The sequence below is a fragment of the Lepidochelys kempii genome, chromosome 3, assembly GCF_965140265.1.
Source record: "Lepidochelys kempii isolate rLepKem1 chromosome 3, rLepKem1.hap2, whole genome shotgun sequence".
NCBI classification, from domain to species: Eukaryota; Metazoa; Chordata; order Testudines; family Cheloniidae; genus Lepidochelys; species Lepidochelys kempii.
In genome coordinates, this window is record NC_133258.1 from 201,420,167 (window position 1) to 201,439,362 (window position 19,196).

General features: G+C 40.6%; 1 protein-coding gene and 1 long non-coding RNA gene across 11 annotated transcripts in view; one reads left to right on the forward strand and one right to left on the reverse strand.

Annotated features, from left to right (window-relative positions):
* The window catches only part of PLCB1 (phospholipase C beta 1), a 655,431-nt gene that overhangs the window by 90,838 nt on the left and 545,397 nt on the right, over positions 1-19,196 (reverse strand). For all 10 annotated transcript variants that reach the window (XM_073339660.1, XM_073339659.1, XM_073339667.1 and 7 more), the window contains exons 26-29: positions 18,704-18,923; positions 12,944-13,121; positions 1,844-1,920; positions 1,649-1,738 (exon numbers count right to left, since the gene is read on the reverse strand). In XM_073339660.1, coding sequence (XP_073195761.1) covers positions 1,649-1,738; positions 1,844-1,920; positions 12,944-13,121; positions 18,704-18,923 — 565 coding nt within the window. The remainder of the gene's footprint in view (positions 1-1,648; positions 1,739-1,843; positions 1,921-12,943; positions 13,122-18,703; positions 18,924-19,196) is intronic.
* LOC140909706 (uncharacterized) lies at positions 6,862-16,186 on the forward strand. The gene is made up of 3 exons (XR_012158333.1): positions 6,862-7,015; positions 14,857-14,948; positions 16,101-16,186. It is a non-coding gene; the product is annotated as an uncharacterized lncRNA (long non-coding RNA).

Below are 19,196 nucleotides of genomic sequence, written 5' to 3' on the forward strand. Positions count from 1 at the left end.
GTTTTTTAAATTCTATTGCATTTTTTTTTTAAATTTGGTTTTAAATATTACAAAGCATCAGGATCCTGGGCAGAGGTAGGCAGGACTAGTGGCAGGAGCTCAGTAGGCAGAACAACCACCGGAGTTCAGAGTCAGTATCAGAGTCACCAGTCAGGCCGAGGGTCCAGCTGAGAGGCAGAGCCGGGGACAGGTCGGAGATCAGGCTGAGGGTCAATACTGGGTAGCAGGAGTCAAGGTCCAAATCAGAGAAGAAGCCAATACCAAGGCTCAGGAACAGGGAGGTCATAGTAGCTAGCTAATAATCCACACTGTTACCTGGACACTTCCTGAAACACCCCTTGGGTTTATATAGAGCAGTGAGCCAATCCAGTGCCATAAAGGTGCCACTTCACAAGTCCCTTGAGGTGGGATTTCCTGTAGTTGGTGTCTGTAGCGGGTCATGGGTGGGGATACGCAAGCTACTTACAGTTCATGGGTGGGGATACGCAAGCTACTTACAGATGTTACTGGGTAGCAGTGCGGAGTTGTTTGCTATCTAGAAACTCTGCAGGCCTGGGTTTGAGACCCACTAGGCCTTACACAAAGAGTGATAGCTAATAATAAATACAGTAGTGCAACCTAAAATGTTCTATTCTCTCTTTGAATTATTTGCCAAAAAGGAATTGAGGAAAACAAACAAATCCTATTTACTGCATACTAGAGGAGGATATAGCCCACTTACCCAGATATATTCTGTGCTTATTTGTGAACCATAAATCAAATAAATATTTTTGCACTTTTTTAGAGATACTGCACCCACAGAACCCACTTCTTCTCACTTCCACTGTTGAAAAATCAGGAGAAACTCCACATTGGCTAAAGCTAGCATGAAAGAAGGATCTGAGGTGACATTACAAAACTACCACAAACCCTCCATTATAATGATGCTGTTTGTTTCCATCAGAAACGAGTTTATAATAGGTAAAGTTAAAAAGAAAGGAAATTCCTACCCAACAAACTCTGTTAAGGTGAAATGAAAGCCTCAGGAACTGTCAGTAGTTTGAGTTCATGCTATCATTCAATAACATTATAATTTTTTAAACATAGGAAAAAGGTAATATGCCGGTAAGGTTGCATTTCTCAAACAAGGCACCTGAACTACTTGAACGCTGCACCCATGGAGGGGCCAGCCTGCCACATTCCTTTCCTGGTATGCTCCATATCAAAAATGGCCCACAGAACATTAGTTTTATAGTGTGTTTTAAGGGTGTCTCTCAAATCCAGGCCTAATCCCACGAACACTCCTGCACATGAGTAACTTTACAACATTGATTTGAAGCCAATGGGCTTTTTCACGCACATGTAGAAGTGTTTGTGGGATCAGTGCCTAAGTGTGCCATTCTGTCACCACACTGACCTTGGCTCTTTTCATGAGGATTCTCTCATTTGACATGGACTGCAGTGCAAAAGCACACCCATTCAGCTGGCAAAGCGCTTACATGCGGAGGAGGGGTTTGGATTCATTCAACAGGAGGTGGCACGATTCCTTTGGTGACCCCTTACTGCCTGCATACTGATCATTTAGTTGAGGCTTTTCTTTTGATGTCACGTGGACCAAATGTCCTTGAACTTCTTCATAAAATCTAACACAGTTTTAGAATACACTTACTCATCCACTTGATTTTTATCCCTGGACTTAGCTTCTGTGATCTTCTCCTGCCTCTTCTTGTCCATTTTCTTCTTTAACTCTTTCTTTTCTCTACAGGAAAGAGAAATAAAGATAAATCTACACACACATACATATTTCAACCAGAAGTTAGATGCTGAAGAAGATTTAGTTAGTTATATGAGAATAGCACCTTACTTTTCACAAGTCTCTTTCAGTTTCTTTAACTGGCTGCTCTGACATTCCTCTGCCACGTCTGTCAGCTTCTGAATGAGCTGAAAAAAGTAAAACAATGAGTATTTTATATTTTGTCATCATAAATAGTCCCAGATTTCTTCAAAAATGTAGCGTGGTGAATACGTGCAAATGTTATTTCATCACCAGTATGTATACGTGATTAAAAGCTAGCAGCAGTTCTATCAATGAAGCGTGGACTGTCATCTTGAGAACTGTGGACTTACACATAAAAATCTCATTCGCTTCCAAGTGTTTTCCTACTTATGAACAAGAATAATTGTGGTCATTGATAAATTACAATTGAATCTCCGTGCCTTTGTCTAGTTCAGTTTCACACATGCAAGTGTGGTATACAGTTTCCATGAACAGAACACTGTTATTTGCAACAATTCTGATTTTGGTGTAGCCAGGTAGAAGTAATAGTTTCATGCATTTTGGGTTAGAAGTGACTCTTTGCTCATATCTAGGAAGTACGGACTAGAGGTTAAAGCACAGGATTGGGAGTCAGAAGATCTGAGTTCTGGCTTTGCCAGAGACCTGGTCTATGACTGTTGGCAGATTTAAGGCCAAATTCTGTTCCCACTGAAGTCAGAAACAAAATCTCTATTGACTTCAGTAGGAACAAGAGTGGTCCCTATTGGCGAAAAAAAACCCAACCCTCTATGCCTCAGTTGGCCCATCTGTAAAAGAGGGAACAATACTTCCCTACATCATATGAGACTAACTTCATAATATTATGAGTCATAAAAGGGTCACTGATATATTTCACTTGAAGATCACTACAGTTTAGGCATAATTCAGTAAAAATAATCAGATAGACATTTAGAACCATGAAACAGAGAACGTATAGTAAAGGGTAGTTAGTAAAATCCAATTTTTATTTCCTATTTGCAGAGAACAAAAGGAGGGTATTGAGTATGAACTCTCTTCTAGAACTACAGAATAACAAAGTATACAACTAAGAAAGAATTCTCTTTTGTTTGTGAAGCAAATTTTCATCAGAGCGAATAAAGCTCAGAGGAAACTGTCAGAATGTTTCTTATTGAAAAAGTAATTATCATGACACTTCATAACTGAACAATTCAGAAAATGTAACCAAGTTGGGAACAGTCATTATGTGTTTTGAAATGTAAATGTAAGCAGGGAAATGAGTTCACAGACAATAAGAAGTCCCACAAAATAATTATATACTAGTCCAAAATGGTTGTTTGCACGAAAGTAATATAAATGTTACATTCCAAATAAAAAGATAAGACACAGCCCATTTTAGACATAGCTCATTACCAAAACCGAGGGTGGGTTCCTGAGGACATTGGACTAATCATGTAACTGTTCATCAGTGTGAGTAAGGGGTTTACCTTCATATCCTCCAACTGCAAACATAAAGGGGCTTTGCATATTACTCTGCTATAGGTAACCTGCAGTATGTTGTGTAGAAAGGATTAATTGTGTATTTTTCAAATGCATACTTTTTTTGGACTATTTGTATGGCAGGGACACAATACTTCAAAATGATACGGATATGCAACTAATGCTACAGGAAAAATGGTATGATACTACTTGGTGTTATCTGAGACATAGCTTGTGATCACATGAACACAGACCAGCCTATAAAGCCAAGGGGGCAGTGATAAGGATTTGAACGCCTCCTTAACTTTGGCATTTCTTCACTTTGAGTGCATAACTGTTCAATGTTCTCCTCACATCTTCTTGTGAGTGGAATGCATCATACAACATTGGGAATTCCAAGTTCTTACCACATCCTCATGTCGTTCAATGATGATTTATTTCTTAAGAGTGTGGATGTGAGGAAGAAAGAAAGGCGAAGGCAAATGAGATAGAGAAATCTTGAGAGAGAAAGCGAGAGCCAGTCTTGTGTCTGGCCTGGAAAGGAATTAGAGTGCTGACTCACTTCTGGACCTATTCAAACCTGCCTTTAGCAAAAGTGCCAGTGAGAGATAAAGAAGTATTTCTTGGGCAGAGGTGAATCCAACTTTTAAGATGATCTCAAATCATCCAGGAGAAAAAACAAGTGGAGAGCATTTCACAAAGAGTGAATACCCACAATGTCTAATAATCGTCACCAGAAGCAGTTAAATTGCTCTTGACCTAGGGGGAATGACTATCCTCAATAGTTTTTCCTGTGTGGTATATGTAACTTGACAAAATCAAGGGATAAGAGCAAATTAATGACGACAAGAGAGAAAAAATCAGTGGGCCAAATTCGGTTCTTGCTCACACCCAGCTCAGCCCACTGTTAAACAACAGAATACCAATTGAAATGTATTAAATATTTCTGGATGTTTTCCTACATTTTCAATATTGCTTTCAATTACAACACAGAATACAAAGTGCACAGTGCTCTCTTTATATTATTATTTTTATTACAAATATTTGCACTGTAAAAATGATAAAACAAATAGTATTTTTCAATTCACCTCATACAAGTACTGTAGTGCAATCTCTATCATGAAAGTCCAACTTACAAATGTAGTTTTTTTGTTACATAACTGCACTCAAAAACAAAACAATGTAAAACTTTAGAGTCTACAAGTCCACTCAGTCCTACTTCTTGTTCAGCCAGTCTCTAAGAGAAACAAGTTTGTGTACATTTACGGGTGATAATGCTGCCCACTTCTTAATTACAGTGTCACCTGAAATGAGAACAGGTGTTCACATGGCACTGTTGTACCTGGCGTCGCAAGATATTTACGTGCCAGATGCGTTAAAGATTCATATGCCTCTTCATGCTTCGCCATTGTTCCAGAGGACATGCTCCCATGCTGATGACACTCGTTAAAAAAATAAGGTGTGAATTAAATTTGTGACTGAACAGCAGAATTATGTCTCCTGCTGCTTTACCTGCATTCTGCCACATATTTCATGTTATGGCAGTCGCGGATGATGACCTAGCACATGTTTGTTTTAAGAACACTTTCACTGCAAATTTGACAAAATTCAAAGAAGATACCAATGTGAAATTTCTAAAGATAGCTACAGCACTCGACCCAAGATTTAAGAAACCGAAATGCCTTCCAAAATCTGAGAGGGCTGAGGTGTGGCACATGTGTTCAGAAGTCTTAAAAGAGCAACACTCTGATACGGAAACTACAGAACCCGAACCACCAAAAAAGAAAATCAACCTTCTGCTGATGGCATCTGACTCAGATGATGAAAATGAACATGCTTTGGAACATGCGTCGGGTTGCTTTGAATCATTATCGAGCAGAACTCATCATCAACATGGACGAATGTCTTCTAGAATGGTGGTTGAAGCATGAAGGGACGTATGAATCTTTAGCGCATCTGACATGTAAATATCTTGTGATGCTGGCTACAACCGTGCCTTGCGAACGCCTGTTCTCATTTTCAGGTGACATTCTAAACAAGAAGCCTAAAATATATAAGTCTAAAATAAATATAAGGTGAGAACTGTACACATTGTATTCTGTGTTGTAATTGAAATCAATATATTTGAAAATATGGAAAACATCCAAAATATTTAAATAAATGGCATTGTACTATTGTTTATCAGCACAATTAATAGTGCAATTAATCATGATTAATCTTTTTAATCAAGCAATTAATTGCAATTATTTTTTTTAATCGCTTGAGAGCCCCACTTGTAAATGCTCAGAAAATCCACTCTATACTTAAAATAAGCACTGAAAGTTTGTTGAGGATATACTGCATTTTTCATACAAAACAAAAAGGTTTCTTTAAGTGCAAAATCAAACTCCATCCTTAACTATGGAGTCCTGAACAGCACCTCCGTAATGTGAAATGAACAAGAGCTGTCCATGAATGCAGCAAAAACACTTTCCCTGTGTAATCACACATCTCCCATTCATCAAGATGAGTTATGAACAATCAGATATGTGAGAGCATTCCATATGTATTTCACACAATGAAGAGACAACACATTTAAACTCGGTAACTTTAGAAAATGGCCGTGTCCCTGAGAGCCTTTAGGCATTGATCCTGCAATGAGTTTTGCGGGCGGATCCCAGCACTCACACAGAGCTCCTAATAGGGAGGGGGCCTTAATTTGCACAGTGTGACCCGATCAAGATCCCTTGTATTACAGTAAGCACGGAGTTAGCTTCAGACTTAAACCTCACACAGCTGTAAGGGGCAGAGGGCACGTCAACACTACAAATGTTGCATCAGTGCAGCTGCACTGATCCAAATGCAGAGGGGAGAAGAGCTGAAGCAATGGGGGGTGGGGTGGGAGAGGTAGATTAAGCCAAGGAGATGCGGCAAGGAGACTGGGACCAAAACCCATGAAGGTAAATGGAGGGGGGACTAAGAGACAAGAGCTGCAGGGGAGACTGAGACCAGATGAGGAGCCGCAGGGAGACTGGGACTCGCTGAGCAAGGAGACTGGAAATGAAAATTAGTGGGTTGGGGAGTGTGACAGATACGGCAGTTTCCTGCAATATCTTTGAAAAATAAGTTTAAGGCCTTGTCCACACTACAGGGGAAAGCCGAGCTAAACCATGCAATTTGAGCTACGTTAATAGTGTAACTCAAGTCAATGTGGCTTAGATCTATTTACCATGGGGTCCACACTATGCTATGTGGATGGGAGAGCGATCTGCAGTCGATTTAGTGGGTCTTCACTAGACCCGCTAAATCGACCGCCGATGCATCGATCCCCTGGTAAGTGTAGACAAGCCCTAAGTATCTTTGGGTTCCATTGCATTACATGCAAAGTTTATGTATTATTGTGGGCCAGGATTGTATGTTAGCTCTGTAGGGGGGAGATGTGATGTGAAGTGTGGGAGTTCAAAGGACTATACTAAAAATGTGCCAGACAAGAATGGACAATAAGTGTCATAAATGTCAAGGGGGAAATAAATGAAAATTTCCCACCTCTGGTTATGCAAAACTCCTGCCTTGTGAAGCTATATCCTGAGCTAAGTCTTTGTCTGATGATTACTTGTTCCCAGATCAAAGGCCCAACGGGTATGAAGAAATGGCTGAACTGCCCAGCCTGGCTTCTGGTTCTGAATCTGAGACAGCCATGACCTTGCAACAATGGGGAAAACCCAGCTGTGGGTTTTGAAGGACTGACAGCTACCAGAGCCCAACGCTGGAGTTGGGGGTGACCTCTGGTAAGGTTTTTAGCAGGTAGGTTCTTTATAGTTTTTAATATGTTTTCTCTGTAATGCTTCCACCTTAAGAATAAATGTGCTTGGTTAGAAGGAGCTGAGTGGTAACTCATAACTGCAGGCAATCACACTGTTCATAGAAATCAGAGAGAATACAAAGTGCAGACCCTGGCCTGTTTAGGCAGTCTGGCTTGCTGGGGATATCATAGTGTAAGGTAGGCAACTGTGCAGCTTTAAAAAACCCTGGTCAGAAGGGAGTCAGATGCAGTCTCTGCCCAAGTTAGGTGACGGCTCGCAGCCAGAAGCCTAGAATGGGTGCCACTGATGGATCATTGGGGGGAAACAGGTGCAGCTGCCCTGAAACTGCAACAGAGAGAACAAAGTAAAGGGGGAAAGGAGATCAGACAAGGAACTCAGGTGCGAGGGGAGAACTGGGACAAGAGTCGCAGAGATCGGATGAGGAGCCTGATTGGATGAGGAGCCTGAGGAGAGAGATTGGGACTGGAAACCAATTGGGATGGAGAAAGTCACATAGAAGGCCATGGTGAGAGAGAGAGATGCAGACAGAGTAGAGGAGGAGCTGGCAGGAGGGTGGGGGCATGGCTAGACAAGGAGACTGGGGACAAAGTGCTGCAGAGGGGAGGTGGGATGGGGGGGTAACTGGAAATGGGTAAATAAGGAGAATAAATGAGGAATTGGGACTTGAGGAGACTGGGACAGTGAGTCTGGACGGGTCAGACTAGGACTTGATGGGCAAGGAGACTGGGATGAGACACTTGAGGAGTGGAGACTGGAAGAGGTTGGAGCAGATGAGTCAGACAGGGTCATACTTGGTGAGAAAAAAAACAGAAGAGTTTATACCTATCCCCCATGAGCACACTCCCCTCCAGAGCCCTGAATGGAACCCAAGATTCCTGAGTCTCACTATTTCTCGTCTGTCAGCAAATATCTGTGAAACCTGTTCACGAAGGGTCCCATCACCTCTAGTGCTGGGCCATACACAGCACGATAACCCACTCTGTTAGCTGAAGTGGCAGAGGTCTGTAGCATGGATCTAAAAGTTCCAAACCTGCTGCTGATCCATGTGGGTGTCAGTATGATGGCACATGATGGAATGTCTGCTTTTTCAGTTTGCTTTTTTAAAAAACCTGGGAAATTACACTAAAAACCCACACTATTACAAGAGCATTATTAAAGTTAAAAAGTCAAGCAACCAAAAGTTAGGAAATGCCAGAACTAAGGTTGCTTATCCAATCTTAATTTGACCCCCTTTTACATATGCATTATGATACAGTCTTTAATTACACAATTATATACAATTTTTTCTAGAGGAAAAAAATCTACATCTATCTTCCTGAAAGGTATGAACATATCAACAAACTATAGCAAAAGGATACATCAACATGAAAAGCTCCCACCTAAACTTTTATAGAAAGTAAACTGAAGACATTTTTAAAATGAAGACTACTGATCTTACAGAAAGGTTGTTTATGTCGTTTTTAACAGATGTATATTAAAAATTACAACAGCTATGTGTACTGTATAGAAGCATCCAGATTCTGTTGGACTTGCACTTCATACAACCCTTCTGCATTCACTGGGGTTCACGGGCAGCCACTCAAGTGTTTTTAAGCACAAGTTTTTTTCAAAAACTGTATTTTAAACAAGAGTCTGCATTACAAACTGTCCAAGGTCTACAGTGCAAAATACAAGCCAAATCCTTGATCCAGAAATCCCCAAAAGTGGATCTCTGTGTGGACCCAACTGAAGGATAGGGACTGAGAGTGAAATCCTGGCCTGGTTAAATACAATGGCCAAACTCCCATGGACTTATATGGGGACAAGATATCTGCCCTAACTTTGACGATAAACTACATAAGAGGCAAAGATGACAAGCGCGCTCCTACCCTTTCTTGCTTTGCCAGTTAATTTTTATTAGCTCTGTGTTTTTCAAAAATATATGTGTAGTAGGTCACTCTATTAGACTTGAGTATATAATCATAAATAACTCAGTATATTAAATTGTGTGGATTTTTTCACATCATGCAACATCATACATTTTTTGCTTTTCATGACCCTTGATGTATGTTGGAGGACGCAAAGCTTTTCAGGTAATAACAGAACACACAGCTCTTTGTGAGGAATGAACAGAGAGAGAATTTCTCAGTTACCTTAAGGACAATATCAGGGGGTAGCCGTGTTAATCTGTATCCACAAAAACAACAAGGAGTCGGGTGGCACCTTAAAGACTTCAGTCTTTATCTTATTGTTCTTAAGGACAATGTATTGCTTTGAGTGCTGGCCAACACAAAGAATTTTAAAAGTCTTTATCGCTAACATGTTATATCAAAGGGAAATTTTCTACTGCAATTTTTGCTAAGTCTGAGCATGGTAGCTACTTGAGAAATGATGGCAGAACAGTAACACTAGGTCATAGGTGGAATACATCTGTAACTGTTCTTATGATGGACTATGTCACCTTGAGAGTGAGCACTTGAGATAAGAAATTACAAAGTGTAACTGCAAAGACTACAGCTTGCTGATTAGCTGCTAGCTGGAGCATAGAAGGAAGCCAGAAACACATACTTTTCTTAAAGGAATAAAGGGATGGAAATGAAGAAACAAAGGGATGGAACAGACAACTAAACAGGTCCTCTGTGTAAGATACCTAGATAGTCCCCATCACTGAGGTATCTGATCAGCTCTCATCTTTAATGTATTTATCCTTGCAACAACCCTGTCGGTAGGGAAGTGCTATTATTCCCATTTTACAGATGGGGAACTAAGGCACAGAGAGGCTAGGTGACTTACCCATGCTCATACAGTTAGTCTGTGGTAGAGCAGGGAACCCAACCTGGGTTTCCAGAGCCCCAGGCTAGGGCCCTAATCACTGGACATCCCATCTCTCCTTCTTTTGCCTCTGGTTAGCTTGTATGAGTCTATCAGTCAGGATGTTCCACCCACTCCATAGACCTGCCAGAGCCTACTTCTATTCTTGTCTTGCTTACTGCTGATTAATAAGATCATTGTGTGCCTTATCAAAATACCCTGTGTGGTTACAGTCTCCTTGAGGCTTCTCCATCTCTGGCCCAGCCCTTTCACTGGTGACACAACCCGCAGAGGCAACTGTCAATCAACAAATAACTAAACCCTCCAAGAAAAAATATTTTCACCTTTGTTGTGAGCAGGATTTTCAATAATAGTAAATACCTAGCTCTTATATAGCACTCTTCATCCATATATCTCAAAGCACTTTACAGAGGAGGTGTGTATCATTGTTCCACTTTTATCATGGGGGAAGCTGAGTGCTTGTGGTCGGTATAATTCTGCTCTTGTTAAAATCATTGGAAATTTTACCATTGACTTCAAAGGGAGTAGAGTAGACCAATGCTGAGTGCATTTGAAAATCTCACTCGATATATTTATATATCTCATAAAAATATTTTTGGAAGCCATGGAACTGCTTTGGCCTTCCATTCTACACCTTCTGCTTGCTCTAAAACACTGGTATCACACCTTAGATTCAGATAACTCTATTGCCATATTTAATTGCGTCGCATAATTGCAAAAGCATACACGCACTCGTGCATGAGCCCTGGTTGCACATTGGGATTTCCAAGCACACGTACCTTGTTGTGCGTGCACTGACGACATCCTGAGCACACTTTTAAAAATTTGGGACAATATTTGACTGGACTTGAAGTTTATAGTGAAAATTACAGCCTTGCAGGTTAAAAAAATGATCGATAGATACAACAATTGAAGCTACATCTTAAGGGCATGATTGTCTATTGGCGACTGTGGGACAGAATCTGTCTCCTGCCCCTCAGGCCTTATCATTTGCTCTAGAAGAATATAGGACCCTGTGCTCCAAGAGACCAGGGGAAAATTCTCCCAGCACTTGCAAGCCTTGTTGCAGGGGGTGTTTCAGGGTAGGAGGGATAAGGTAGACTGGGATGGGGAATCTTCCTAGTCCATGCTGCTATGGAGATTCTGGGAATTCCCTAGACTTTGGGAGGCTGCTGTAAATTAGAATCACCCCCAGGGTTGCTCTAATTTAAGGTGGAGGGATTTTGGCCCACAGATGAGCCCAGAATCCAGAAGGCACAAAGATGCCACTTTTGCTCCCAATTCCCCTGAGCTGTGCCTTTGTACTGGGCATCTTGGGGGCTTAGCACAGAATCTCAGCTCATTCTTCTACCCTATGAGCAATGGCTTTCTCTATTCACTAAAACTCTCGTGTATGTGTTATAACACCCTTAAAAAAACCTTTTCCTCCCTCAAAACACTCTGCATCATCGGTTGCCATGTGCTCAGTCTTCCCTATATTAGCTCATAGGGCCTTATGATCCTGCTTCAGCCAACAGCAGAATTCCAGCTGGGAAAACAAAAACTGACTTGGAATAATGTATGCAAAAGACTTTTTCACTATCTATAAAGGATGGCCTTGCATCCCTTTAAAGCATTCATTTTTGCTGAGGACACTGTTTGGCACAACTTCACGCCTCAGGGAATGTTTGAAGCTATTTTTATTGATTCATTTTCATGAACTTTTACTTTATTTTACAATTAATTTTGCTTCCGAGAATATCAAAAGTCTAAAAAGCAGCAGAAAAAAAGAGGAAATCTGATTCAAATGATGAAATGAGTGTGGAATATTCTGTGCTGAGGTTATTAAGCAGGGTGAGCGCGAGAGCTGTTTCCTCACAGCCATATTACCCTTCATCATTTGCTGATTTACACTCCCATCCAACCTTCACATTGACTCCTAACATCCGCAAAACATATGCAAAGATCAAAATAATAAATAAGATTAGAAAATCCCATTTCCTATTAAAGGTATGCCCTTCTAAAATAGCATGACACCATCAGGTGTCACATTACCCACTACGAAAAAGCTGTGTTAGTTGCTAAACAACATTGTTAAAAATACAACATTGCAAGGCGTACACACACAGAAATACATGGTATAGGCCACCCACTTCGTAACATCAAAGAGATCAACCAGTCACATAATCATTCTTTGGCTCTACCAAAAAATTACATTATGAGAAAACTTAGAAGTCTGACATAACTTAATGTACCTTAATATTCCTTTTGACACCTTCAGTAAACACATAAACACATGGGCTGGCCAGAAAACAACACTTCCATTTTGCAAAAAAATGTGGGTATTTTGCAATTTTTTCTGAAGCGGAATGAAACTTTTGAAGTTTTGCATGACAAAAAACAGGGAGGGGGGAAGAGAGAGACACCTACAGAATAGTCAGCAGTCTGGTGGTTATGATACTCACCTGGGATGTGGGAGACCTAGGTCAAATCGCTGCTCTGAATAAAGGCAGAATTTCCAAGCCACCAACCTATTCTGGCATGGTGGGTCTCTCTCTAAATTCCATCCTGGCCCTGAGCGTGTAAGGCTCGACTGTTGGTTTATAATCTGCCCCGAGCAAGAATCAGTGCATACCTGTACAGCTGCAGGAGTAGACCAGACTATCCCTGATCGCTCCCTTGCTCCACAGTGGAAGCAGCAGGTTTACACTCCCTTCAGTGCTCACTCAGCTCTGCTGGCTGGAGTGTTCGGGTTGGTGAGGAGGGAATCTGGCTTCACCCATTTCTGGATAGGAGGGAGAACATGGAGGCTACTCTCTTTCCCACCTCCCTGTGATGCTGGTAGCCCAAGCAAGTGAGTAAGAGTGAGTTTTACATGTGGTGTTTGACTAGTTTATTCGTGTGGTTTCAGGCCCAAGTCACCATCTGTAATTGGCCAGTTTTGTTTTCACTGAACACAGAATGCACCCTGTGGACCTGGATAAATTAAGGCTCAGAACTGGAGTCTGGGAAGGGAAGTACAGGACAAAATGCAACATAATTAATAACAATACATAATTTCCACTAATGACTGAGAGAGCCTCAAAGAAAAGTGTAAGCCATGAGTCTTTACACTTACCAGCTTAATATGTTCTCGCTTCTGATACTTTTCACTATAATACTGTTCTTGTCGGAGATTGAGCAGCTGCTGTTGTTGCTTTTCCTTCAGTTCTATTAACTTCTGGGTCATTTCTGAGTCAAGGGCAGCCAGTTCTTGTTCAATAGTTGAACTGTGATCCGGGCTGCCAGTTTCACATCTGCAAAGACACATGGAATACTGATAACTCATTCAATAGGTACAGTTAGTACAATTCCTATTTCTTTCTTTCTTTCTTTTTTTAAGCAATTGTCTAAAGTAGTAGCTGTAGCCCATCAAGAATGCATAAGTCTCTCAGAGCTGTATATTCTTACTAGTGCTATTATACGATCTACTGCACACTTAAAATGACTGGCTGGTTTCATCACTGATTTGTATTTTCTATATAAAATGAGTGTAAAACATGTAATATTTTGGTGGTGGTGGTTATAGTGGTTTAAACTCAATTTGCACAAGGTGCATTGCCGTGGAGAATCAGGATCAATATAAATAAGTCATAAACATAATCACCAATATTTCCCCAAACTGGGCGTAAGTTCACATTTATATACCTAAATAAGTGGCTTGATTTTCAAAATAGCCCAGCCCTCAATGAAAATAATGGGAGCTCTTGGGTGCTGAGCCATTTTGAAAATCAAGTCACCTATTTAGATCCCTAAATGGGGATTTAGGAACCTAACCTGACGCTTGCATTTAGAAAAAGCATGGCCAGTATTTATTCAGGAGCTAGGAACATTCCTATATCTGCTAACTTACAGTGAATGTGTGTGCATTTGTGTGGAAGTATTTTATGAACTGCAGAACTGTGGACTTCTGTGAAAAAGAAAACTAGCAGAGGATTAAGGAGTCTGAGTAAGGGAGCACACAGAAGCAAAGGAAAACTTAAAAAAAGAATCTAAAACCCAAATTCCCTCAGAAGCAGAATGAGATTTTGGTCTTGGGAAAGAAAGGTAAACGAACAAGGGCAGGGAAAGGGATTGATGAGGGAGCATGTGCATGTGAGAGTGAGATAAACAGTGCATAAAGTTAAAGGATTAAGGTAAAATAATAACTATCTAACAAAAAAAAAATTAAACATGTAAGAATATGCCCTGATCCATATTCCTACATGTTTACTGCTTTATTCTAGGCATTAAGTTAGTTGCCTAGGAAACATCAAGAATACAATTAGCATTGTCAGTTTATAGTGATGTGGAAAAGGGCCAGAGTTCAGCCTAGGATAGAGTTCTTGCTTCAGATAGACGGAATTATAAAGCCCTGAAGAGAGAGCATAATTTGTAGGAACACATGGGTCAGCCACTCAGAAATTCAAATCCAGAAAACCAATTATAATGTAGAGAGCTCTCTACCTTGCCAGTGTGTCATTCTTTCTGTTTGGATGGATACACTGGGCCAGATTCTGAGCTGGTGCAAACTGGAGTAGCTTCACTGAAGCTAATGGAACCATACTGATTTTCACCAGCTGAGGATCTGGACTTTTGTACCTCAATTTTAAGTTTTTACCAGCAATAAAACTCCCCTTTTTCTCTTTCATACTGCATGTTTAATTGTTTGTCCCCCTACTGGGCAGACCTATAAATTCTGCTTTTTGCAATATAAATGCTTATTATAAGCATTGATCATTAAAATACCTGGGTACACACCACCTACCTTAGACTAAAGGGGTGGGGGTGGGGGCGGGGGAGGAAAGATTCCTATATTCCTGTAAATTGAAAATCCCAAGACCCTGCCCACTCACCACCATGATCCTAAAAAACAAAAACAAAAACCCAGACTAGGAAGATCTTGCGACTATTCTAAATTAAAGTGAAAACTGAATCAGCAAAAAGTCCAGATAAAGGTGTGTGTGTGTGTGTCCTACAATGCTTCCTAAATACAGCCATGTTCCAACTCAGATGTATCTATGGTGCAAGAGAATTCAGAAGAGAAGGACCTGCTACTCAGAAAGCCCTCACTCCAGTTCCTCTGAGCCCCGTCCTTGGCACAGGTAGGCAAAACACTGTGGATGAACATAGGTGTTCCAATGGGGGAGACTTTTGACATGGATTCAAATAAAAAAAACAATCATTGAAATAGCATGAGAAAAGCTATTCTCACAGTATTCCCAGCATGGCCAGACCAAGAGAATACTGGTATTTTTATGGAAAAGTCTGTTCTTGTGAGATTAGCAGGTCAATTTCCAGACAAAATGCAGGTTTAGCATGCACACATGCACACCAAATCTCTGAATGCCCCTAACCCAATTTTCAGCTACAAGGATTGAGGGGCAAGATGAGCAGCACATATTCTAGAAAGAAATGACAGAAATAATGGCACAGCACTGTTTTCCTAGTTCAGGTAGTTTATATTGACAGAACAATTACTTTAGTAAGGAAAATTTAAGTAGGGTTACAACCTTCCTAACCAAGTATCAATCTAATCCTAAAATCAATTTGTGCAATGCCATTGCCTACTAAGCATTAAGTCCAAAGTGTTCAGGACTCAAATGGCAGCACTGAGAAAGGAGAGTCCAATCTAAATATGGAGCTGCAGCCCAGAATAAGGTGGTCATACTTACTAAACTGAGCAATTTATATGATTAGTTTATGTATTTTCAGGATAATACTTCACTCGTGTTGTTGAAAAAATATGGCTTTCTGCTAAACCTCAGCTAAAACTACTAAGACCTTAAGATATTTAACCAACAAGATCACAAAATAAAAAATCTTAATTTATTACACCATTATGACCCCAATGCAGCAGAGCTTCTGTGTAACTTTCAGTATGTGAGTCACCCACACTGACTTCAACTTTACTGAATTAGGGCCCAATTCTACACACAGCTGCAAAACACGGATTGCCCTCTGATCCGGTTATGCACATTTGAGTCAGTTTCTAATACAGGGACTACTGACAAAATAGTAATTTGTATACTGTAGTTGCAGGGAAACAGCTTCAGTAACGATCTAAAATGATATAAACTGCCTTTTTGCTGGGATGTTGTAATCTATTAGAAGTCTTTTGCTTAAGATATTATGTACTTGCAAGTTTGAAAAACCCTAATGATATATTCCTGCCTTTTTAAAATTCAGCATCAGACTTAGTGTAACCTTCAGATTTTCCAATATAAAACTTCTCATCTTTGAAATTATTTTGGCAGCTCAATGTAATAACGGGTAGTTGAATGTTTCATTGCCTGACACTGTGGAAGATCTATGACCACATCCTAATGGAACAGAAATGGCCATCACTGAAAGGTAAATGAGTTATTTATTTGGTTTTGTTATATTTTTGAAGTTTGAATGGAATAAACCAAAGCAAGAAAAATCTTAACGTCGCTGTCTGTAGATTTCTGTCCTGCATGTTGGCATTGGACTATATAGCAGATTACAAATTTCTATGTAACACAGCTGACAAACAGCGCTAAAGAATTTTATTGACTCAAACCTTGGCTGTATTCTGTTTTCAGAATGTCAAATTCTAAGTCACTTAAATATGGGGAGGCTGCTTTAGAAGTACAAAATTCCTGTTAAATTGAATGAGGGTTCTGCCGCTGGACAAACATAAATGGCCAAGTTGCCTTCTGGGAACAATTTGTGGGCTAATTCCCTGCCAGTCACAATCAGAGGTGTTATTATGGAAGTCAGGGGCCAGAAATCACTCTTGGCTTTTTCTCTCTGCTTGTCTCCCAGAGATTTTTTTTTTATGTTCATGGTTTTCTTATTTGAAAAGCTATGATGAATTGCAAGTAGTCAATTTTATGAAATAATAAAAAGGACTTAGACTGTAATGGTGCTTATTTGAATTAAATGAGTTGCAGAATGATGCTGTAATGTTTACTACATTTAAATAAATTATAATTAAATGAAAATGCTGTATAATTGCGATGAACAGAAATCTACCAAAAGGCATCCCTGATTAAGCATATTCAACTGTGGTATTATTAGCATCTAATCCTGCATAAACTTAGGCATGTGAGTAATTATATTTTGTGTAACTGTTTATAGTAGTAGTTGTTTATTAATATATAGTTCATTGCTACATGCACAAAATGAGAGTATTGGAAAGATTTAGTGAGTCACAGTATACTTCCCACATCAAATTGACAGAAATAACTACAATGTCCATGCCCCTTTATTTTCTAACAAACTAAAAAACAAAACAAAACACTTTTACACATATAAAAAAATACAGGGGAATGGAGGATTGAAAAGTAGACAGGGCACAGCAAGGGACTGCATAAAGGGAAGGGGGCATAACATCTTGCCTAGATCTACTTACAATAAATCAATCGTCACCAAGTGGTCTAGAGAATTCATATTTTAAAATTTATTTGATTACTTTCAGTTGTTAGTCAGTAAATCTATCAGGTGTTAAATTCAAGGAATAGGTCTAATTCTTAGTATTCTTTCCAGGGTTCCAGTTTGGAGGCAGACACAAGTTAAGGATGGCCCCCCTTGCCGCAAATAATAAAACAGGACCAATTTTGATTTTCATGTCTAGGGTTGCACCTTTAGAATTCACACTGTGGGATCTAGAGCCAATTGTTTGCTCGTTTGGGGCCAGATCATGGGTTGTCCTATTTGTCTCTGCAGGGGAGTAAAGGGGCATAAGGTGGTCTCTTATCTCCCCCCGCCCCCCTGTGGACTACATACATGAGTTACAGTGTAAAGGAGAGGGGGCAGCAGCAGTTTCCCTGGGGATAATCCTCCTCCTTCCCTGCAGAAAAGCAGGGAGGCACGGGAAGCATGCGGTACCTTGCAAAGCACATCAGCCAGTGTAGCTGTGCCTACTAGGAGAGGCAAGTCATCTGTGCCAGTAAAGAGCTGATGCAGATTACTTCCTGCCTGCAGCAAGGAGGGAATCAGGGATTGAATTGTGACTCTGTAAGTTGGTCCCTGGTCTACTCTTGCACCTAGGTGCAGCCTCTTACTCAGGGCATGTGGGAACTCCACAATTTACAAAAGAATTAGGGTGGCCATATTTCCCAAAGGGAAAACGGGACACCGCACATGGCTGGCCCAAGGGCCTCTCCTCCCGTACTCTCCCCTCACCCCGTGGAGGCTGTACTGAACCGCTCGTCTGAGCCCTGCCTCCTCCTCCCTCTCCCCTACTCCTGCGCAAGGCTATCACTGGTCGTTAGTCCCCCTCCGCCCCTGCCACTATCCCTGGTCGCTCCAGCCCTGCCTCTCCCCCTGCACCGGGCTGGCATCGCCCCTTGCCCCTCCACATGTTCCTCTGCACTGCACCATACTTTTGTGACAAAAGTTGGCAAGAGCAAAGGGGACAAATGCCCACTTTTGCCAAAAAAAAAAAAAAAAAGGGACGGCCAGGGCAGGGCTTAAGAAAGGGGCTGTCCCACGCAAAACAGGATGTATGGTCTCCCGAAAAAGAATGGATTATCAGAACAGCTGAATCACATGAGATCACCATACAGATGAAAGTGGGTTTCTCAATACACAAACAGTGTGTTCCCCTGTTGTACAGGGAAGGTGATATATACAAGCAATCTACCATGTAAATTGGGACGGTCTTCTTGGGTTGCGAGTAGAGAAGAAATGCATCACAAAGGGGGCTTCCGTCCACTTTTTCAGGGTCCACCTTTATTTCAAGATCCCTGCCCTCATTCTATGAATGTCAGGGCCTTTGTTTTTCATCTGTACTCTAGTGCTATCTCCACATACTTGTTATGTTACCAATTATGAGTAAATGGATAAAGATCTTTTTTTAAGATTAAAGAAGAGGAAGCTCCAGTTAACATACCTTTTCTTAGTATCCCTTTTTGTGGTTTTCTCTAAGACTGCCCTACGTCGCAGGTAGTCGTTCTGAATTTCGTTGTATTTTGCAGTGTGCTCTTTGATCAGATCAGTGGTTTTCTTGTGGTGTTTCTTTACAAGGTCCTTCATTTCTTTGTAGTGCTTCTTCTGAAGTTTAACAAATGACTTCTGTTGTTTTAGCTCCTCAATGGTCTGTGCTTCCACTTCTGCAACAATAATAATGGAAAATGCATCATTTTTCTCTGATTGAAATGATATATTAGTCGGACATTCAAATTCTGATCAGCAGGACATGGAACCAAGGGCTTTTGTTTACTATTGATAAACAACTTTTATTGGCTTGAGATAAATCAAGGGCTTTCAATGACAGCAACCAACTTTATCTGGAAATAAACGAATAAGGCTGAAAATATTGTAGTAAGTGTAATCAATTAATGTCTAGGTAGTTAAGTGATAAGTTCAGAATCATCACATTTTGC